At 49.3% G+C, this 24,287-nt stretch overlaps 1 protein-coding gene across 6 annotated transcripts in view; it reads left to right on the top strand.

Moving 5' to 3' along the window:
* PASK (PAS domain containing serine/threonine kinase) overlaps positions 1-24,287 on the top strand; it is a 2,072,978-nt gene that overhangs the window by 1,218,925 nt on the left and 829,766 nt on the right. For all 6 annotated transcript variants that reach the window (XM_069618098.1, XM_069618099.1, XM_069618096.1 and 3 more), the window contains one exon: positions 156-323. In XM_069618098.1, coding sequence (XP_069474199.1) covers positions 156-323 — 168 coding nt within the window. The remainder of the gene's footprint in view (positions 1-155; positions 324-24,287) is intronic.

Raw genomic sequence — 24,287 nt, 5'->3', positions numbered from 1 at the left:
AGATGGAAACCTTCAACAGCAGGGAGTCTGCATACTCTTCTAAGCATGCCAGAGGATATCCTTTAGTTTGCAGTATTATAGCATACATGGAATTTGATAGCCTAGCTGAGTCTAACTATTGCTTGCCTTTTTCTATGCTTTTTTGTCCTCTGTAGATGATCCAGGGAGCAAGTTCTTTCGAGATGTTGCCGGGTTCTGAGGAGCCGGATTGCTTGAAAGCCAGCGAAGGAGATTATGCAAATGTGTACACCACACTACGCCCCATAGGAAAAGGGGCCTTTGGATCCGTGTGGACGGCTAGACGGAAAGAGGATGAAAAAATGGTACTGAGAAAACAAATCTGTTTTCTTGATTTACTTAATTATTCTGCTCTATATTATTCCTTCCATGTACATTCCAACAAGATCTGTGCACTCCTGATTTTGCGGCCTGCAGTTACATGTGTCGATCGAGCAAGGATTGCTCGACCTTTTCATGTCGTTCACAGGAGTACCACTTTGGATATTAATAACAATAGTCTTCAGGCTAGTGGCAAGGCCAACATAACACATTATAAAATGTCTTTGTTTTGTCACTATCGGAAAAGTTTGGACACGCATAAATTGTCACAAGATATTAGCAGTGATAGGTTTATGTACCTTTTAGTTCATAGATATTTTTACTAATTAGCAACTCCCTTGTGAAATAAAAAAAAAAAACATTACTCCACTTAACAGCTTGTGCTTTCTGTGACCTGTGTTGTCATTGCCCGAGGGCCCTGGGAAGAGAAACAATACTTTGGCAAATAGGTACTCATGATCGTAGAAAACTTACATTTTCGGCTACGTAGAGGTCTGGCCATGTTGCTTGGGGGCAGGTGGTGGGTGGGAGTCATTGCTAAAAATAAGAAAAAGAAGTTAAGTTGTAAAACACCTCCGGGTTTCGATCAGGGGTGTTGGGGAGGACACAAGGCCCTTCCCTTTCCAAAATGGTCTTTGCAGAAGGTGACCAGCCCTACTTAAATCGGTCTTTGTCCCCTCGCCCTGCCCCCAAAATAAAGATTTGCCATTTGGAAAGGCCCAGTCTCCTTGGCACTGGAATACCAGCAACACCAGACATCATTGAGCTGCAGCCATGTTCTCTATGGCTAGCAGACGTGGCTTATAGCCCATGATGTTTGCCAGGTGTTATATCCCCTCTTGGGTCTTTTAGCAGTGTGTTTTTTATATTCCCATTATGGGAGTGGCCAGTGTCCATGGGCCTTTAGGCAAGGGTGCCTCGGTCAGTTCCAAGTTTTCTTTTCGCCATGCGTGAGAAGGACATACAGTTCTGTTTTTTCCTCCTTGGATTCTGGGGACTGCAGTTTTTTTTTCTGTACGAATTTAGTAACACTACAAGTACCAGAATCTCAACAAAACAGGACTAATCCCGCATGATTTCCACAGCAAACTTGTGAGCTCTGCAGTACAGACATCCACCTTCCTCTAGGGCACCTGCCTTCTGCAGATGATTGTCACGACTACAACAACATTGGATTTCAGGTCCCAGCAAGCCATTCTTTAAAACCGGGACGCTTTTTGACCTTTCTTTAGTATTGAGTGTCAAAGTTTTGGTGTACGTTGGATTAGAGGGGGAGGATGTGTAACGCTGAAGATGGTTTCAGGAGAGCATACTGACGAATTCACATGCGCTTAGAACATTGAGGTAGGAGTTAGAGGGAGCCAGTGACCCTCAAGGAAGGTGGTGCCGAGAGTCAAGATTTGGAACATTAAAATAGTTTGTAAAATTTAAATATTCTTTGTTTTGTCAAATGAACATCAGCACGATTTCTTCCTGGTTGGCTTTTAGACCCTTTAAGGGCTCTGGGCTTTACCAAATTGTGTTATGGCATAATAGCAGATGCCTGTGGATTCAATACAATTCTTCCTCATTTCCCCACTGGGGAAATGAGGAAGAATTGTATTCACCATTAGCACCCATGGAATGCACTCCAGGCAGGTCGGGGTGTGCAGGGTTTTATTTACAGATGAAAGCCTGCGTTCCACCCTGCTGGCCAGTGCCGTATCTCCGGGCATCCATTAGTCGTCCTTGACCCAGAGCCAAAGACCTCCACTCGCTCCATTCTGCTAAACTCGACCCTCTTCTCCCATTTCTTTGACATTACGCCAAGCCACACTTCAGGCCCCCCACTTGAAAGTCCATCCTCGTTCCTCAAGCCAGGAACTCACTAATCATGCTATGGAAATTTAAATGGGTGGTTCTGCATGGTGGCTATGTTTTGTTTTCAATCAATTTGATTAAGTGTATTGAAGACCATGTTTTCTGAAACTTTTCAGCCCCTTAATGCTCAGAGGGTTGTCCAAAGGTGCTAATTGCAATAATGCACCCTGCTTCAGGCTAAACCAGGTGGTAACTACACAGGTTAATGGACCAATCGCTGCAAGGGCTTATGAACTTAGGCCATGTGTCATTATCACACATTACTGGCTCTAGAAGAGGCTGTTCTAGTGGAGTGCATTCTCCCACAGACTTATCAACTGGCTAGAACATTACCTCAGCGTCCGTTGCTCGGAAATATTTGACAAGGGGCTAGTGTGTGTCTGCGTCGTCTCCTCGACCTCAACATTCCTTGACCGTGCCACTCCTCGTCTCCAGACATGACGTTCTGTGGGAACGCTCGACCAAACAAGCGAGGTCCCCTTCGAAGTCGCTGGTGAGGTCGGCCATCAAAAATCTTCGGGCATCGATACCGAGGGGGGCCCACTCCCGAGAAAAGACAGCAAAGGCAGGCGGCAAGAGAGAGTAGAAGACATCACATTCGCACAGCGAGTCTCATCATTCGTCCTCATTCTCCCACAAAAAGCTCAGGTGCAACTCTGACACTGACTCTTGGCAGAAGAGGGGTACGTGTTACCCCTCAGGCACCTAGAAATGAATGAGAAGAGTTCAAGTGGCAGATGCGACTTTGGCCTAGACTCTGTCTGCGGCACCAACACCAACCGTCCCCAAGTCCTCTCGTGCAAAGGTGATTGAAGAAAGATCACAGTGTTGAAGCTGCCTACAGCGGGAGCATCAAGCGTTCCCTTCTGGTTTCTGACACAGGGCTGAGGCTATGTGCTGGAGTCAAGGGCGGGTTTCTTCTCCTCCATGCAGACCATATATGGCGATGGGGATCTTCTCCCCTCTGGGATGGAGCACTTGGCAGTTGCAGGAATGTCCAGTTACTAGACTTTGTTGGACCAGGCAGACGTGCATGACACGAGCAGGCTAAATACGTCCCAGCACGTCAAAATGTAACGGCCTTGACGAACGCACAATAAATGCCCAATACCGCAAAGTGCCCGAAAAGGTGGTTGTCGCTAATGGCCTCATCGTTCCAGCCAGGCCATTACAGAACTTTGAGCTGACGGACATCTTAGGCAAGGGACTGCAATTGGAGTGAGCCTTGCCCTTCAATGCAGCGACAGCAGACCCAATTACGATCTTATGGCAACATCTGTGCTAGGTGGTGACCTTATAAAGAAATATAAACTGGCTAGAGGTGACCTTCAATTTCTTATTGCACACCCTTCCTCCGAAAGGCTGCTGGTCCATGCCACAACTGTCAATTCGTCACAGTCAAGATCGATGTTTAACCTCCGTACAGACAAGGGAGTCTTAGATGGATGCCAACGCGAATAAGGTTTTCACGTCCAAAAGCATGGCACTGAGGTCATCCATGCCTCCTCTGCATTTGCCAAATACTCACATTCTCTGGAAGACCATCTCAGAGGCAGCTGGTCATCTGCCCAAAGGGGAAGTAATGGAGGCCTTCTTGGACATTGTGAGCGATGGTAAGGAGGTGACTTACCAATCCCTCTAGGCATCGGCAGGTCGATGGGTATGTCGACTGTGCTTCGGAGAGCCTTGTATCTTAGAGTATTGGGTTTTTTGCCAAACGTATAGGCTAAGCTCCTCGATATGGCTTTTGATAGTTAACACCTTTTTGCAATGAAGGCCAATAAGTCCCTTGAGAGATTTAAGGATTCAAAGCTTGCTATAAAATCAGTGGGGCTGGAGGTCCAGCAACCCGCCAAGCAGCCCATCTCATGTCTCTCCAGGAGCAGGGGTTTTAGGCAGTAAAACCACCCTTTGTGAGGAAGGGTGCATTTGCCCCAAGCCAAACGGGGGCAAAACTAAGGCTCTTGGACTGGCAGGGATAGGGGGCAACAAAGGCCAATCTTCTGGATCCTCAAATCCTGCAGCACCTGGGTCAATCAAGACCCTTGAGTTCTCTGCATGTGCTTCTTCGGTTGGAAGAAGTCTCCAGGCACTGGAACAGGTGGAAAGAGATTATCGCTGGCTAGGTACTCCAAATGGTAAAACTAGGGTACTGTCTGCCCTTTCTTAAAAGGCCCCTTGTCAGAGCATTGCCTCTTTCTCGACAACTGGATCCTGAGTACCTGGAGGAACTGAAAGCTTAACTTGTAAAAGGTTGCAGTGTATGAAGTACCAGCCAGGGAGGGAAGTATGTGCAGGTACTACTGCTAATTCCTTGTACCCTAGAAAGGGTGAAGCCTCCGTTCCATGACCTAAGGGCCGTGAATACGTTCCTGAAGGAAGGATAAGTTCAGTATGGTGACATTTACAAATTCTACATGCTCTGCAATCCCAGCACTTGTTGGTGTCACTGGACCTTCAGGACGCCTAATCCATGTGCCGATCCATAGGAAATTCCTAAGGTTAGTCATAAGGGACACTCATCAATTCAGAGTGCTCCTCTTTGGCCGGACCGCCGCACCCTAGGTAATCAACCTGATGGCCGTGGTAGCTGTGCACCTTAGGAGATCCGAACCAGCATCTTTGTATTGCAATACATGGATTACTGGCTTATCCAAGGTTAGTTCCCAGAGAAGTTTTCAAGGCACCTCTAGGACACTTACTTGCTGCTGCACAGCTTTGACTTCTCCCTCAATTTGCCGAATTACCACATTACAACAAAGCAGAGTCCAAAGTTTATCAGAGTAGTCCTGGACACTCAGGCAGGGGAAGGCCATTCACCCAAGAGGAGCTACCAGCATCGACTGATGATTACACAAATATGGAATTGCACTACTCTTCCAGCATCAGTCTTCCTCCCTCTGCTTCTTAGGCCATGTAGCAGCCTGTGTTTTCTTGGTGTGAGAGATTTCAGATGTGCTCCCTTCAGCGGCTTCTCAGGAGCCAGTGATCTCAATATTCACGCAACTTGACTGATATCTTCTGGATATCAAGGGCATGGCCAGTGACCTCGCTTGGTGGGTAAACGGGGAGAACATGATGGACGGCGAACCCTTTTGGGCTACTTAGCTGGAGGCCCAAGTGGTCACAGATGCTTCTGAGAGTCTGCGGTGCTCACTGCGGGGAACTGCGAGGATTGTGGAGACGAGTGGTCTTCTGTGGTCAGTGCCGTGAGTCTCTTTGAAGTGTCTACCTTTAGGAGTAGGAGCATGTCAGCAGTGTTTTTGTGCAGACAGCATTTAAAGAACATTGTCACGCGGAGCGGAGTGGGGAGACGAGCGGTCTTCAGTGGTCTTCTGGCACTCGGAGCTCAGAGGAGATCACTAAAGGAGCCACAAGTTTCAAGTAAGAGCTGTACTCTTTTTCTCCTTCCTTCCTCAAAAGTATAATGTATTCTCTACATAGCCTTGACAAACACTCCAAGCAAATGTTAGAAATGGCTTTTGAACTACCTCTGTCAGTCTCTCAGTGGAACAGAATTAACCCTCTCCCTCACTCTATTCCACCCAGGCGCTGCCCAGGTGAGTGTTGATCCTCACACCCTTCTGGGCCTTGATTTTTGAAAAAAAAACTTTGTTGACCGCCCTCAGCCCCGGCATCCTCACTTGTTGCTACCTGACCCTCTTCCATATCTAGAGCTCCCTCCTTCCGCCTCCCAGCCCGCCCCCTCCCCTGATAGGCAGATCACTGCTCTTAACTGACTTTCCCAGGGCAGCCCTCTGGCCGTGTAGCCCTTTGGCTAAGGGCCCAGAGACAAAGGGCGGCTCCTACAGAGGCAGCTCCATATCTTGTCTGCAGGTGCCAGCAGGGGAAGCCAGTGACTAGCCATCAACCAGCAGCTACGGCCAAGTAAGATGTGGCTGGGGTGGGAATAGAGCTATTACTCTACCCTGGAAGCCCTACCATGTTGCAAACATTCCTAGCACTGTAAATGGTAACCTGCGTCACACCTCGGAGAGCTGTTCAAATTGACCTGTACCACATCTGTTCCTGTTAGCTTGATTCGCATCGAGAAAGTGCCCTCTGAGCTAATTCTGCAATGTATTGGCCAATGCCGCTCACTTAGTGATTGTCTTGTTACATTGATTCAAATCTAGAAGGTACCCGCTGTGAGGATACTGTGACTTATTTGCATGTCCCACACTCTTACGAATTTTTCTTGTTATATTGAGTCACATCTAGAAAGCTACATTGAACCACTCTTGAAAGTGCCCCGTGAAACGGCACTGTATTCACTTGCCTACGCTGCATGATTCACAACTAGAAAGTGCCATCTGATATAGTACTGTGCTTTACCTGCCCTCATTTTAGGCGCTGCTACTGCATCTTGACTTTCATCCTACTGTTAACCTCGTTGGCCCTCTCCCACTGCCCTAGTGCCCAAATCTAGAGTTAGAGTGTGCATCTAGGGCCCTACATCTACTGTTACCAGTACTTCAATCTCTGGGACCTCCCTCGGGATGGAGACCCCAGCTCATCATTCACCCCCTCTCCGACCAGTCCTGATCCCTAGGCCCCCTGGCCCATACCCCCCCCCCCCATGGCTCACGCCTCGCGGCCCGCGCTCTAGCACCCAACGTCACGACCCCCCACTTTGTCCCCCATCTGTTCGCAAACCACAACCCCTGCCCCGTACAGCAATACACCCGGATGCTGCCCGCCGACTCTCCTACCATCATCCCTTGTCCAACTCTAAGATCAGAGGAGCACTCTGGCGCGCCAAACACCTGCCTCCTCATACGCTCATCCCCCATCCTACCCTAACACATCGACTTCCACCCTCCCTCTGACATCTATTGAGAACACCATGATGCCCCCGGTTATTATCAAATTCCAAAGCCAGGGGAGCCCTCTGGCGCTCCAAACAGAGCGATTCCACCTCTGCTTTCACACCATCCGTGTGCCCTCTGAGAAACTCCCCTCCCTCTCATGCCGCCAGCTCCCTACCCCTTAGACCACTGGGTATCTCACCAACCTCTCGACCAACCTCCCATGCCACCCTCTCCTCCCCCTTAACCCCTACACAACCACCTCCAACAAACCACCCCCTTCTTATCCCTTCCCTTCTCTGAAAGTAGCTTGTCTCACCCTTGCTAGACGGTATCCTCATCTCCCTCCAAACCCTCACCCTCTGACACCAAAACCCACATAATGAAAGAAACATGACTGGTACTCTCTCTTAACCCTCCACTCCTCACCACTTCTGCCTCAGCCCAACCTTCCAGCCTCTCCCTCCCCTATCCCCTTACAATCCCCTATCCCAGTTTCCACCCCCTTTCTCTTGACAGCTCACCCTGTACACCTAATCCCCCTGCACCCTCCTTACTCACTCCAAAATCAACCCACCTAATCCCCCTCACCCCAAAATACCCATTCACCACCCTCCCGACACCCCTTGACCTGCCCCTCGTCTCTCACATACCTACCTTCTGCCCGCTTTCTCTCTGCCCCCCCCGATCGACATAGCACTCCCACCCAATGCTCAAAGTCCACTGGCACCCAGCCCCTTCCCCCCCAGCCCCCTGGCCCTCATATCCCACCTCCACCGCTCTCAACCACCCGGAATGTTCTTACAAAATCCGCCAGCCCACCGGACACTCATGTCCACCAAGTTCCCACTACGAAGAGCATCACGAAAACCACCTCCCCTCACAAAGTCACATGCATCCTCTTTAATGCCCGCTCCGTAGCAAATAACAGACACAGCATCTCTGACCTCCTATCCTCTGACAAGCCCAACCTCATTTTTATCACCGAAACATGGTTCTCCAACGATTTTACCCCAGTTGCACACAAAGCCATCCCCCGGGGCTACACGCTCATCGCCCACAATAGACCCTCCAGAGGTGGCGGAGTGGCAGTCCTCTTCAATCCCCATTTCTCTGTCTCACTCGTCAAATCCCAAACATGCATTGCCTCCTGTGAATCCATTCTAGTAAAACTCTTGCTACCATCGACTTTCACCCACAGCTTCTAACTCATCTACAGACCCCCGGGATATGACAGACATTTCGCCAACAACCTCTGGGACTCGATAGCTACCGTTCAAGTAAATCATCCTTCTCTTACACATCTTGGAGACTTCAATATCTGGTTCGATATCCCCAACAACCCATGACTCATCCGCTGGTTGACAGTCTTGATGCGCTCAACCTCTCCTTTCATACCACTGGTCCAACCCACTCAGATGGGCACACCCTTGATGCAATTTTCAGCTCACATGACCTTGTTTATATATCCCGTCCCAAACCACTCATATGGACCGACTACTATGCCATCCCTTTCTCTATCCACATGCCTACCCCTCCTCCTACATTTCCCCCGGCCCCCACTTGTGATCTCAAATGCTGGACAAAGTTAAGATCCTTCCAGACCTAGCTGAAGCACTGCTTCTTCGTCCCCCTGCAACGCTGCCCCCGATAGACCCATAACCATCGATTCCTTCGACTTATGGCTTAACGACTCAATAATTCCTCTCACCCCCTCGCGCCCCATTTCCTCACGCAAAGGACTGTTCCCCAAATAGTTCATTCCCCACCTGAGGAATGCCAAAAAACAAAACCACTCTCTTGAACGCAAATGGCGAGCATCTAAAATCGATCTCATCTGATCCATGTTCGCCCTGCACCACCGGAACTACAAATCCGAAAGGCCAAAAAAGCCTATTACAATGAACACATTCTCAACTGTGGTAACTGCAGAAAAGAACTCCATATGATCACATCAGAATTCATGAAACCCTTGTGCACCTCTACCCAATTCACCCACTCACAATCACTATGCGCCTCACTCTCCCTACATTTCTACAACGCCGCACTTGACAGGATGGCAAACCTTAACACCAAACTGTCCTTCCTCTCCTCCTTCCCATACCCGGCCCCTCCTGATCCCATTGCCCCGACACCCAATTTCCCTGCGTTCGACTCCTTCAAACCCATCTCCAGGGACGAGTTCCTTGACCTATTAGCCAACAAACCCTCTGGGTTGCCCCTCGACCACTGCCCCACCTCTGTCCTGAAAGAAATATTCTTGTCTACCTATGCAGGTGAACATGCAAGAGCCTTATTAAATGACTCCCTCGACTCTTGTATCTTTCCTGATGTCTTCAAAATAGCACATGTCAAGCCACTTCTAAAAAAATAAAAGGCATCTCTTGACCCCCTTGGCCCCAAGAATCACAGGCCGATCTCCAACACCAGATTTCTCGTGAAACTCATTGACAGGACAGCATACTCCGAGTTCAACTCCTTTGTAGAATCCAACTGTCGCCTCAACCCCACACAATCAGGATTCAGACCACAACATGGTACAGAAATCACTATGATCTCGATCTGGGATGATCTCAAGGTCTCTGCTGACTCTGAAGACGGCTCACCACTGATTCTCCTTAATCTCCCTGCAGCCTTTGACACGGTTAACCACTCAATCCTCCTTGGCCGCCTTCACTCCCTAGGAATCCATGGCACTACTCTCAAATGGATTGCCTTCTTCCTCAGCAACCGGAAATAAATAACCCTTGTCTCCTCCTTTGTCTCAACTGCTCACTTGGTGAACACCGGAGTACCCCAAGGCGCATGCCTATCTGCTCTCCTGTTCAACGTCTATATGACCACTGTACCTGGAATCATCCGCACGCACAACATCCCCTGTTACAACCACGCTGACGATACCCAAATTATCCTAAGAATTCCCAAGTCCGGCAACAACCCCAATCCCGACCTCGAAGCTTATCTCAGAGATATTGACCGTTGGATGACAATAAACCACCTCCTTTTGAACCCTAATAAAACTAAAATCATGGTATGCAGCAATACTGCCCTTATTCCACACCCGCTCCCATGCCCCCAACCCCCCTCGGCCTCCTTTCCCCCTCCTCCGATGTAGTGAAAAACTTAGGCTGCACTATGGACTCGGGCCCGACACACTCCCGTCAGATCAACAACGTGTCAAAATGCTGTCACTACCACCCTTAAACATCTTACACATTTTTCCCTACTTCTCCTACCCAAACAGACGTACTGCAGTAATGTCTATTGTGATGTCGAGACTAGACTATGCCTACCCTTTACCTAGGAGCTCCTGCTTACCAACTCAACAAACACCAAAGTGTCGCAAAACTGCTCCTCGCCCTGGGTCAAAGAGACCACATATAACCATCTCTCTGAAAATTTCACTGGCTCTCAGTCGGACGAAGGGTCACCTTCAAGATCCTATGCATTACTCACCGACCGGTACACAAGACCGGCCCAATGTACCTACAAGGAAAGATAAAACCCTACCTCCCATCTTGCACCCTAAGATCAAGCACTGCCCTCCTTCTAGTGATGCCAACCTTTATCTCTGTCAGGATCAGAGGATCCGCCTTCTCAACCTTGGCCCCAACTCTGTGTAACTCACTCCCCCCACACATTCGACACACCCAAGACTATATGACCTTCCGCAAAGCTCTAAAAATATGGCTCTTTCCGTAATGCCGACCACGACCACCTGAGGCGGATGAACCTTGCAACCCGATGACAAATGCTCATTGCGATCTCGAACAAAGATGCCTCTGAATATGCTTATTAAATCACTATTAAGCAACGCACACTTCAAATCCGGATCAGCAAACTGCTTAGATCATAACTCCATCAAAACATTCACCACCCATGTCACTATGCTTACTCTCTACTCTACACCAACACACAATTAGAATGCAGCTACACCCTTCAATCACTTTTGGCCTAGATGCTCACATACAAACTTTACCCCATGAACACCTCCTCATTCTAATAAAACGCAGCTACATCCCAGCCAAAACCCAGTCCTGGTGTCTATCCGCCAGACTGCACACATTCAACTGATCACCACACTTAATGCTAGGATGCAGCTACCATCAGGCAATTGCATCAGCTGCACACATAACTGATGCTCCCAAGCACCCTATGACACCTTACTCTCTCAACTGACCTGGACTACGGTCCCCCAGGGCGTTCAACCCACTAGCGCTTTGAGGTCATACCAATGATTTATAGAGCGCTGTATAAATGTTAAATAATATAATTTCTGATGCTTGTTAATCTGCTTAGAATCACATGCTGTGCATATGGTCTGACATCCAGTGGTAACCGCACAGTATTGCATCTTGTCTTTCATGGACCGAAAGGGGACGTCGGCAAAGGCGCGTCTATCTATCTATCTATATTTTTGTATGGCGCCACCAACCCATAGGCCTCAGGGCGCTCACAAGAGGAGGAAAGGGACAAAAACAACAGAAAACAATATCAGACAAGGAGAACGAAAAGACATGAAAACTGGTGAAATCTAAACCTCATAAAGACCAGCAGAATGAGGAAGAAGATAACGGAGAACTGATTTCAAGTACCGAGAGAGCTACGCTCTGTAAAACACTATCCCTATTGTGACGTGTAGTGTACCCAAAAACCCTCACGCGCTGAGGTCCCTCGGATTATTTTTTCCAACCCTGATAACTGTTCGCCCCAATGCGGAGCTCTTCATAAGAGACATGGTTTATCCTTGTTTACCGACTTTGTCGGTTATTTCCCCTAAAGTCACTCCGACAGTGCTTCAAATACTACGACGAAGACTGACGGAACTTTCGACGGCGGTGGACCTTGACGCCTAAGATCCGGCGGCAGAGTCATCCATGTGGCCGCGCCCTCTGGCCGGCCTACACAGTAGGGAGAGTGGGGTCGGGGTGGTCTTATCTTTCGCTGTGTCTCCTCTTTTCCCTCTCTTTACCCTCTAGGTCTGGTCATCATCTTCATTACCTTTCGCTATGGAAAGGATACCATTTAGGTTTGCCACTCTTGCAGGGTCAGATACCTGTGGAAAGACGAGCATGATAAGTGTAATAATTGTCTGCCCTTTGACCATGACGAAGCGCGGTGCGCGGCTTGTAGTCTCCTTTCGACCTAAAACACTTAGAGCGCTGCGTTAAGCATTAGGCCGCCTACGGCATGTCGCTGGCTAGATCTTTTTCCCCCACCGCTGCACCCGCCGAAAGTGACGGGTGCACTAGTGATGACCAAGCAGCTGTATCGGATGCCATCGACCTTACGACGGACACTTCTATGTCCGCCACGCCCATCCCCGACCCCTTTAGGCCTGACGCAAGTCACGCTACAGGGCCAACACCCGGCGACAGGGGCGTACATAAGACGCACACTAAACACACAACTCCTTTCCCAGTTTCGATGGTTTCATTGAAACGGGTGAAAGTGCCAACAGGACCACCGAAAATTTAGATAGAATTCTCGGATCTTAAAGATCAACAGCCTTCCCTGCACCCGCAGCAGCGGCTTGCGACTGGGCCTTCGAAACTTAAGGGCGCTACCTCAAAATCACATTTGGCTGGCGATGCGCGCTCAGCTGACGCTCCGATGCCCCCTTAGGTCCCGGTAGTACAAAAATCTAACGCTAGCCCTACTAGTCAATTGGTAGGCGAAAAATCTACTGCTAAACCTCCTAGTCGTACAGCACGGCCCGATTAGCCGAACATCGCCCAAAGCATTGTATGGATTACTTTGACAGTGGGGTTGATGCCTAAACAGTCGACAAAACGCATGGAGTGTGCCGTGGACACATCTAAAGACACGCCACAGCACCTTGAAGATAGGCAGGAGCCTTTGTCTAGCACTATGAGTAATACATTTCGGCGCCAAAGGCAAGAAAGTGGAGATTTTCCACATTTTGCACCTTCTGGTTCGTCTAAATGGACCAGGGAAAAATTTGAAGGGTGCATGGACCGTTTGGAAAGGATTGTCGCTTTCAGAGCACCCTAACCCAAGAGACCTCGGGAGGATCGTCTTGCTGGTCAACCTTACGGTTTCCTGGAAATTTAGAATCTACTCAGGACCATTTCACTTCTATCCACCCTGAAATGGAATTCAAATGGGCAACATATCAAGACATTTATGATGAGGAAGAAGATACTACCTTCCTACAGGACTATACTGCAGATGACCAGGCGGATTCCACGGACAACTGGGAGGACACTCATCAAGTTGAGACGGAGCCATGGGAACTTGATACTCAAAATCAGGACACAGATGTCCTCTGTGTGGACTCCCCTCCTTCCACCCCGGCCCACCAAGCTTCACCAATAGACTATCAAATGGCCTTTAATGCCATCTTGAGGAAGGCAGGCGATTACTTTCAAATCGCCAACCAAGAAGCCATACCTGAACAGGATTTCGTGGATTACATTCTTAAAGAAAACCCCTCTCCTAAACTCCATTAAAAGGAGATTGGCTCCTTCTCTTGTCACACCGGCCCAGAACAGGGCAGTAAATCTAAGGGTGGGGAAATGTTTTCGGCCATCGCCTTCTGAACCTCAACATATTAAAAGCCACGCCACTATCGATTCCCTAGTGGTTACCCACCGCCCGGAAACATGCAGGGAGTACCCCTTGCTACGGGAGAGGCACCTAACGATAAGGAGTCCAAAAGATTATATGCCTTGGGTAAACCTATAACCATGGCAGCTGCCTTTACCCCACGTTGCTTGCCAGTTATGCTGATGCGCAGGTCCCCAGGAAGTGCCTGAACCCGCAAGAACTAAATTACTCGCTATCGTGGCCGAGAGCAGGCAGGTCAACACAAATGTAATTAAAAACACCCTGAATACTGCAGCGACGGCAGGAAGGTCTTTAGCTCATGGCACCCTGCTCAAACAGTACGCTTGGCTCTGAAACTCGGACTTCAAGCCGGAGACCAAAGCAGTCCTTAAAAATAAACCTTTCAAGGCAGCAAATCTCTTTGGTAAAGCAGTCGACGAGGCTCTAGAGACTGCCAAAAAAGAGCATGAGACTCTTAAGTCATGGTCAGGGAAATTTGTCTATGATTTTCCCCCGACACCCCTACTCAACAAGATAGTGCACAAGATGATTCTGGTGGCCCCCATGTGGGCCCGCCAACCCTGGTTCGCTCATCTAATGGAAATTTCCCTATCCCCACCCTCCCCCCCGTGAGACTACCCTGCCCGTACAACATGTTGTCTCAGGCAGAGGGGAGACTCTATACCCATGCCCGCAAAATCTAAACTTAGCGGCCTGGCTCCTGAGGTCATAGAGTTTGGACACCTCCAACTCCCTCAGAGATGCATGGACATACTCGGGGAGGCTAGAAAACCTTGGACATACTCAGGTACTCAGGGAGGCTAGAATACCTAACGTGTGTTATTACTATTCCAGTAAGTGGAAACGCTTTGTCATCTGGTGTAAAACCAAGGGCATCAATCCCATTGACTGCTCGCCTACACACATTGTGTTGTACCCAACTCATTTGTTAGACTCAGGTTTGGCTTTTAATTCCTTAAAGGTTCATCTAACGGCTCTATCAGCCTACACTATATCACAACAGAAAGTGTTGTGGTGCAAAATACCTGTTTTTAAGGCCTTTATGGAAGGGGTTAAAAGAATTCACCCCCCCCCCCCAATTTCTAACCAGGATGGGATCTAAATGTGGTTTTGACCAGACTCATGGGGTCTCCTTTTGAACCCATGCATAAAGCAGGTCTAAAAGACCTTTCTTATAAGACGGCCTTCTGAGTGGGTTAGCGAACAACAGGCCCTTTCAGTTCTAGACCCTTTTGTTACAGTCCACAGGGATAAGGTGGTTCTGAGCACTCATCCCAGATTTGCACCTAAATTCATCTCAAAGTTCCATGTGAACCCATCAAACTACCCACTTTCTTCCAGAATCCCACTAGCATGGCCGAAAGAAGCCTGCACACACTAGATGTGCGCAGGGCAGTCATGTTTTACCTGGAAAGAACGAAACCACTGAGAAAAACTAGCCAGTTTTTCGTTTCAGTGGCAGCTGGTAGAGAAGGGGACCCTGTCTCGAAATCATCTCTCAAGGTGGATTGTCAAATGTATCACACTATGTTACACTCTTGCTAAGAAAGAACTGCCCTTCAAGCCTAGAGCACACTCTACTCTGGGCAGTGGGGCATCCATAGCATTCATTGCAAATGTTCCCCTTGAGTCCATTTGCAAAGCGGCAACCTGGAGTTCTGTACACACCTTTACAAAACACTATTGCCTAGACACTCATTCTAGATAGGATTCTCAGGGGGGACAAGCAGTATCAAAACATCTTTTCACTACTGTTCCTTTTCACAACTCCGGGTACTGCTCGCTAGTCTATGCACAGCATGTGATTCTAAGCAGATTAACAAGCATCAGAAGACATGCATTACTCACCGTAATAGCATTTCAAATGTATTGTGTCCTCCAACGTATTCCACATCTTTGACATGTAATGTCCACAGCTGTGCACTTCGGAAACTTTTTAAGCAGAGGGCGTCGTCGATGTCCCTCGAAGGCCTCCGTCGAGGGCAACGTCACCGGATGTTATAAATAGGAGGCACGGCGCCCGTAGCCTCAGCTGTTTTTTCTGCGACTGTGTTGCTTCGTGAAACTCAGCGTGCCTCGTGTGTTATCATCGTTGGGATGTCTTTTTCTTTGACACCTCAGACTCCGCGGTCTGGCTACAAGACCTGCCGGGACTGCAAGTGGAAAATGTCGATCACTGCATCGCATTTGTTTGTGGTGCCTGGGCGAGTCGCACGACATCGACAACTGTTTGAAATGCCAGTCGCTGACTGCCAAGGCCTTGCGGAAGGGGAAGCTCCAGGTAGGTAGGGGCTCTAAGCCTAGTAAGTCCCAAAAATCTAAATCGTCCAAGGGGGTTTGCACTGACGACTCTCCGCGTCGGGAGGTGGCCTGGGGATCTCGATCCCGGAGTGGTTCCTGCCATTCTTCTTCCTCGTCCCGGCACTCTAGGAAGCAGCGTCACTGGTCGCCTTCCCGTCATCCTTGCAGGATGGTGCCTCGAGGAAAGTGGCATGCCCGACGAAGTCCTCGACTCCGGAGGAATGGGCTGCCTTTAAGGAGCAGATGTTAGCGATATTTCAATTGCATGGCACGGTTCCGGTCGCGCCTTCTAACGAAGCTGGCAAGGAACGGTCTCGTACCGCGGCTCGCACACCCTTTGGGCTCGGGTCCGTGACGCAACTCGCACCGGGAACCTTCGAGGTCCCATCCGGACAAGGCTCAGGACAGTCACAACAGACAGCTGCAACCTGCTTTGGGCTCGAAGCCGGCGTCGACTAGGACGGCGCCGTGCCCGTCCTACGGGGGTGTCGACACTTTGCCGTCGTATCAGTCCACAGCGCCGTCGGCACCAGTGTCGACACCAAAGCCTTCAGCGCCCTCGACTCCTTCGGGTGTTTCTGCCTGTAATTTGCCATTGGAGTACCCAGATATCATGGATCCTCCTAGGAAGGCTACTATGAAGTCTGTGAGGCCAGTGTTGGACTCCAGGCCCTCTTCTGTCCTCAGGCCAGGGTTACAACGCCCTCTGGACGACATTTATAAAAAGGAAGAAAGGACTGATTTTGGGGATCCTGGTGAACTTGATACTTGATGTGGCTCCAGTTTTTTCTGAAGACAGTCAATTGGAGGAGTTGAGGCAAACCCTTCATGACGCCAGTGGGTTGGATACTTTCTCCGGAAGTGGAATTTGGTAGGCCTAAGCCTGGGGCTCATGCTGAGTCTTCATACAGGAGGCTCATGGCTAGGGTCTCGGGGTATCTAGGCTGGACCAGTCCTCCTGAAGACTTTGTACAGGATGATCTAATGGACATCTTAGATCAAGGTCCATCCTCTGACCCGGTGTTACTGTTTCATCTCACCTTACAGAAAAGGGTGGCAGCTGCTTGGCAGTCCCCGGAATCTCTTCCGGCTGTTAATAAATCTTTGACAAAGAAGTACCGCCCTTCCGTTAGCAACCCCAGCTATTTATCCACTCAGCCCCCACTCCTGAGAGTTTGGTGGTTCAGGCGGCTAGGGCCACCTGGAGGCAGGCAGCGTACCCTACCATCCCTCCTAATAGGGACAACAAGCGCTTTGGCGGTTGGGCTCGGAAGGTATTTTCTGCTGGGAGCATGGCTTTGAAATTGGCCAACTCACACACACTGTGGAACTGCGTTCCTTTAGCGGCTGAGCATATTCCCGAGGGGGAAAAAGGGATGGTTTCCTCGCTCTTGTACAAGACGGCAAGGATGCTGTGTGCGAATCCCTTCAGTCGGTTTTAGATACAGCCGACAGTGTTAGCCCATCTATGGCTGCGAGCACCGTTATACGCGGATTTGCATGGTTGCGGAAGTCGGGATTTGCTCCGGATTTGCAGGCCCGTCTTCTGAACATGCCCTTTGATGGCACACATTTGTTTGGCAGCAAGGCTGATGAGAGCCTTCAGAGGTTGCAGACCTCGAAAGCTGCGGCTAAATGTTTAAGCACAGCTGTGCGTCAGCCTCTGCCTTTTCGTCCTAGGGGACAGCAATGGAGGGGAGGTTCTTTTCGTTAGCACTCCTCCTTTGGTAGAACGAGAGGGGCCGCTAGTCAAAGGGGCAAGCGAAAAAGTACCCGTGGTGCTCGGGGAAATCGTGGTGCCAAAGCCACTCAGGCAGCTGCCTCTTTTCCTTCAGGCACTGCCGCAGCCGCTTCTAAACAGTCATGAGGACATGTCCCATGGTTCGCCGGTTGGGAGCAGACTGTCTCAGCAACTTGAAGAATGGCGGCCCATTACTTCAGATGCGTGGGTTCTGGATACCATAGCCCACGGCTACTGCCTTCGCTTCCTTCAGCGGCCTCGCGACAATCCACCGGAGAAACTCTCTTTGAAGCTTCCGGATCCGCTCCTTGTGCAGGAAATCTTAACCCTGTTAGAGAAAGGCGCTATAGAACTGGTGTCTGTAGCGGAGAGGAACAAGGGATGGTATTCCCCTTATTTTTTTTATCCCGAAGACAGACTGGGGATCGAGACCCATCATGGACTTGCGTTGGTTGAACAAACTTCTCTGGAAGGACAAGTTCAAGATGGTTACTCTTTCTCAAGTCCTCCAGACCCTTCAACTTCAGGATTGGTTGGTGTCTCTGGACCTACAGGATGCTTACTTTCATGTGCCGATTCATCCCAAGCACAGAAAGTACCTGAGGTTTGCAGCTGGCGACTCGCACTTTCAGTTTCGGGTCCTGCCGTTCGGATTGATCTCCACCCTGAGGGTCTTCACCAAGCTAATGGTGGTGGTGGCAGCGTACCTCAGGCGAGGGGGATTCACGTCTACCCCTACCTGGATGACTGGCTGATCCGGGCGCTCTCTCTCGAGCAAGCTTTGGATCATCTCGGTCTCACCTGCCGCACCCTCCACAGTCTGGGCTTCTTGAAATTCAGGGAGAAGTTGCATCTGACACCTTCGCAACAGCTCCAGTACATCGGGGCTGTGTTAGACACGTCCTTGGGGAAGTGCTTGCCCCCCAAGTTGAGGGCTCATCACATTGTGCAGGTGGTGGACAAGTTTCAACATGCCCAGAGTCTCCCGGCTTTCGAATTCTTAAGGTTGCTCGGCCTCATGGCATCCTGCATTTTCCTGGTGCCAGAGGCCAGGCTGCGGATGAGATCCCTGCAATGGTCTTCAAGATGCAGTGGTTGCAGTTCTCCGGCAAGATGACGGATCCAGTTCAGATTCTACTCTCGGTCTCCCAGGATCTTCTGTGTTCAGCCAACAAAGGGAACCTGATCAGGGGGGAACCGTTTTGGCGACCGTGGCAGGAGGTGACTGTAGTGACGGACGCTTCCCTCACAGGATGGGGCGCTCATGCCAGCGCCTTGACCGCCAGCGGTCGTTTGTCGCGGTCGGAGTCCAGACTCCACACCAATTTGTTAGAGCTGAGGGCCATCAGGCTAGCCCTGAAGGCTTTTCTGCCCTCTGTACGGGGGAAGAGTGTCCTGATGATGACGGACAACACAGTGGCCATGCATTACTTCAACAAAAAGGGGGGGTGGGGTCACTCCCGTTGTGCAGATAGGCAATGCAGCTCTGGTTCTTGGCCATCCAGCATGAAATTTCGATCTCGGCAGTTCATCTGGCCGGAGAGGAAAATGCGGCGGCGGACGCTCTGAGCAGGCAGAGCACGACCTCTCACGAGTTGGAGTTGGCTCAGGCAGTCCTTCAGGAGATCTTCACCCTTTGGGGAAACCCGCAGCTAGATCTCTTCACCACCAGTGTCAACCGGAAGTGCGAAAGAGTCTGCTCAAAGGAATTTCCTCCAAGAGGAGCCTTAAAAGACGCATTCATAGTGGATTGGTCATTCCCACTGCTGTAAGTGTTTCCTTCAGTCCCCGTCATTCCTCAAGTGTTGCAGAGGTTACGGAGGTTCGGTTCTCACATGATCCTCATTGCTCCGGATTGGGCCAGGAGAGCGTGGTGCCCGGACCTTCTAGAAATGTCCTTCTGCCCTCCACGCCGTCTTCCCTGCTGAGAGGATCTTCTCTCGTGCACGAGAGGGGTGGGGGGGGCAGGTTCTCTGTCCAGAGGCAGACTCTCAACCTTCATGCTTGGTATCTAAAGGTTGAGGTATAAGGATTGGGACCTCCCGGATAACGTGATGGAGGTGTTGCTTTCGGCCAGGCGGCCTGCAACAAAATCCCTGTACCGTTGGCGTAAGTTCTACAACTGGTGCAGAGGTCACAATGTGGATCCTTTTCAGTGCTCCATTCCTATGGTTTTGTCTTTTTTGCTTTCTTTGGCCCACAGGGGCCTTCAAGTTGGTACCATTAAGGGTTACCTGGAGGTGCTGTCTATATTCAAGCGCTCATCTGAAGAAGGTTCTTACTTTAAGATTCCTTTGATTTCTCAATTTCTTAAAGGACTGACTAATGTGCTCCCGTCGTCTCCTTTCCAGGTGCCGGTTTGGGATTTAAATTTGGTTTTGAAATTTCTCATGGGTGCTCCGTTTGAGCCTTTGCACTCTTGTCCTTTGAGATTATTGTCCTTAAGACAGTATTCTTGGTTGCTGTTACTTCCGCTCGCAGAGTGAATGAAGTACAGGCACTTTCCTCTATGCCACCCTTCACTGTCTTCCTACAAGGACAGTGTTGTACTTAGGGTACGTCCGTCCTTACTGACTCAAATGGAATTCCGAAACTACCTTAGGTAGAAAGTGGTTCTCCCATCTTTCTATCCCCCTCCTCATCCTAGTAAGGAAGAGGAGCGACTCCATCAGTTGGATCCTAGGGGAGCTTTGAGCTTTTACATTTCTACGATGTCCAGGGTCAGAGTGGACGATCAACTCTTTGTAAGATATGATGGACACTGATTGGGCCAGGCTGTTACAAAAAGACCTTATCCAGGTGGATTATCCTCACCATTACGTAGTGTTATCGATTGACGGGTAAGGACCTGATATGACATCCAATATACACTAGTAACCACAACCTTAAAGGATATGTATATGAGCAAAAAGGACACACGAAGTCTCCTGATTGGTCTTCTCAACCTTCAGTAACGAATCCTGAAGGAAGAATCCTTTCTAATGATTCCACTCACTGTCTGAAGTATTTACAGGCAGTGTGAAGAATCACCTGAAAGGATGAATAACTAAGCACAGCCTCCAATCTGTTATAAGAAAAACACTTGATAAGTAATAGAACCTTGGTCAGACTTATCCTAATAACCACTATTATCTGCACTAACCTTAATTGATTAGATGACTTGAAGTAATGTGAAGAACCAGGAATTTCCAGATGGATCCAAAGGAAACGACGACAAGGAAAAAGGAAGGTTAGTGGGAATCTAAACCCGGGCGGAACATGGGCCGCACTAGAGTCGGGATGGTGCAGTCTGGATAGAGTTCATTGTTCAATGCACAACACACTTTAAGTAAACTGATAGTTGGTTCTCACTCAGGTGCAGTCAGTTATTCATCCTTGACTTAATGAGTTCAAATAATATGGCATAGGAAACAGAACTTAAACCCCCTGGTTTGTAAAGCAGCTCCACCTCCTGAAGCAACTATGACTAATATAACTTCCGGTCCTCCAACAGTAATGTAGAATGAGATAATAGAATGCTGAACTAAAGTCTCATAACTTAAATGATAATGGCCCGCATCCGCGGTTAGAACAGCTCCTGTGGAGGATAAACTGCAGCTTGAAGTATAGACGGGAAGAGGTAGCCGTTATCGTAGGAAGCCACCTCAGGCTCGTAGACTGGGAACTGCACACCACCGGATTCTTTCACGTGGAGGAGGTGACCACGAGGAGTTACAGGTAAAGCCGATGAGCTAGCAGGGAACGCGGGCGGCAGGGAAGCCTCTGCGATTCTTTCACGTGCAAGCAGGCAACCATGAGGAATGCAGCCAGCAGGGAACGCGGACGGCAGGGAAACCGCAGCGAAATTGAAATGTGCTTAAGAAAGCACTTGAGGAATGCCGACGCAGACAGCAGGGAAGCCGCAGCGTCTAATATAGAAAGTGCTTTGGAAAGCACTTGACTCGCTTAAGCTGGCGGGTACAAAGGAGTAGCCAGGAACAGCCAGGGAAAACAAAGTCCAACTTGGCAACAGGATACTCCGCAAACACCAAGGAATTCCGTTCGGGACGACCGCACGGAACGCAGGAAAAGCTTAATCAGAAGCAACTAGCGTTCTTAGAAAAGGACCTAAATACGTGCCCTAGGCACGTGACTAAACCATGTGATTCAATGTAGCTTCAGTAACGTTTACTAGTAAGTTTGGAGAACAGTCTCCATTTGGTATAGAACGGCTTGGCCGCCGTTCTCAAGGCGTAGGGATTCCTACTACCACACCTCATAGGTGAGTGCATGACAGGACCCTCCTGAAGGGTTGCAAGCTCCTTCCACTAGGGGCGTGGCTACTTCCATCGCCCTCCAGCGGGGTGTTCCTATTAGGAATATTTGTGATGCCGCTACTTGGGCTTCGCTTCACACCTTTTTTCAGCATTATTCCCTGGATACCATCCATGGTCAGGGTATGGCCTTTGGCTAAGGCGGTTCTTTATTCCGCAATCTGATTGGGTAATCTAAATTCTTTTCCCTCCTCCATTTACTGGTACTTCTTTGGGAGTCTGTCAAAGATGTGGAATATGTTGGAGGACACAATCCATTAAAAGAACAAGTTACTTACCAACCGGTAACTTTCGTTCGACTGGATGTTCCTCCACCGTATTCCACATCGCCCCACCAGCCTGCCCCTCTGGAGAATTTCCTACGCGATTGCAGCTTAGGTTTCCGCAAGGCTATGTGCGGTCAAGCAGGCATGAGACTGATGCCACACGTTCTGAGGGAAAAAACTTAAACTGAGACTACGGTGGCCGTGCGTCATATTTATAACATCCGGTAACGTCGCCCTTGATGGAGGCCTTGGACGGACATCGACCCGACGTCATCGGCGCAGGACGCCCTCTGCTGAAAATGTTTCCGAAGTGCACAGCTGTGGACATTACATGTCAAAGATGTGGAATACGTTGGAGGAACATCCAGTTGAAAGAACATTACCAGTTGGTAAGTAACTTGTTCTTCTGGTGATTGTATCTGCTTAGATTTATGTGCGCCCACCCTTCTTCCACGCTCGGATGGAAGGAACGTAGACGTCTTACTACTTTCTGGCTTTATCTACGCACTCACAATAGCCTTGGTCTCCCTCATGGCAGAAAAAATACAATCGGAGGGACCTCGGCGCATGCAGGATTTTGGGTACACTATACGTCATGATAGTGTTTCAGACACACCTATGCCGACATCCCCTTTCGGTCCCCGAAAGGGGAGATGCAATACTCTGCAGTTACCACTGGATGTCGACCATATGCACAGCATGTGATTCTAAGCAGATACAATCATCAAAAATGCTGTTACGGTGAGTAATGCATGTCATATTGACTTGCCTCTTAACAACTTGACCCATGTCACTCGGTCCCCCCCTGGTCCCAAACGGACCAATGAACCAGTCCAGACTTAAAAAATCACTATCGAGGGAGCCTCCTCGATACATGAACCTGGAAGTTTGGGTGCACAAGACTCCTTGCCGGATTCAAGAACGGCAGAGATTGGAATTACCCCTTTTACTCAAAGAGGTTCCTTTTCCCCCTCTTTTTACACTGATGAAGAGAAAGCCGATACGGATTACTCGATCACATCCTGTGAGATAACCCCGTTGCCCGGATCAAAGATGGGCCAGCCTGTTACATCTATTGACACAAGTACAGTTTCTAACACCACAGCGCAGACTAAATTACTCTTTGAACCAAGCTATTTCCACTTTTTCTGCTCTCTACAAATACATTAAAACAGAAGTCAGAATCCACACATTAGCACTGACCTCAATACAGAATTAGTTGGATCTTTTAAATAAAAAAGCGGATCAGCTGGTTTTCTCTCAGAATACTACTTTAGGGGGGAAAATCGGATTGAACACAAGCCATCCTGATGCTCCAAAGTGATGTTCCTCAACCGCAACTAGTGACCTCTATGCGACCAACACAACAAGAGGTCACTGGTCAGGAGCCAAATATGGAAAGCCAGCTGGAGACAACTAGGGTTATGGGGGCTATAGGATCGTTAACTGGCCCAAACCAGTTGGCAAAAAGGTAACGCGGAAATTGAGTAACTGTGGTAATATGAATGCAACAAAATCCAAGAATCTGAAAAGTAAAGCTAACTCTGGAGTATCCACACAGTTCTTTTTAAAGAAAACTTAGTATTCCTGAAATTTTGGTCAGAAAGGAATAGTCTCCACCTATTGGGGTTGAGGAGGCGGTTCTTTCTAAACATACTGTGATAGTGGACAGTTTCTCTGAAAACAACAAAGTGTCTCCTGCCGTCTTTTTAGACTCAGTCGGAGGAGGCACATTAATAACATCCACAAGTTCTGGCCTTGAAAACACAATCAGTTATGGACTTAGTGGGCCTCATTACGACCCAGGCGTTAAGGGGTTAACGGCACCGTAAAAGTCTGCAGCGCTGTTAACCCCTTAACGCTTTACTATGAGGTCCCTTTGCGGCTCCCGACCTTAACGGCTGGTCTGGACTAGCCATTGAAGTAGGGACCCGCAAAGGGACCTTGATGGCAATTACGGTACCGCAATTTGCGGTACCGTTATTGCGGCCTTCCCCATTCCCATTGAGCCCTATGGGGCAAAAATGGGAATGGGGAAGGGCCATGGAGAAAGGGGGAATTACCGCCC

The sequence above is a fragment of the Ambystoma mexicanum genome, chromosome 10 (genome assembly GCF_040938575.1).
Source record: "Ambystoma mexicanum isolate Mex_15411 chromosome 10, UKY_AmexF1_1, whole genome shotgun sequence".
Taxonomy (NCBI): Eukaryota; Metazoa; Chordata; class Amphibia; order Caudata; family Ambystomatidae; genus Ambystoma; species Ambystoma mexicanum.
This window is presented reverse-complemented; position numbering and strand designations above follow the sequence as displayed.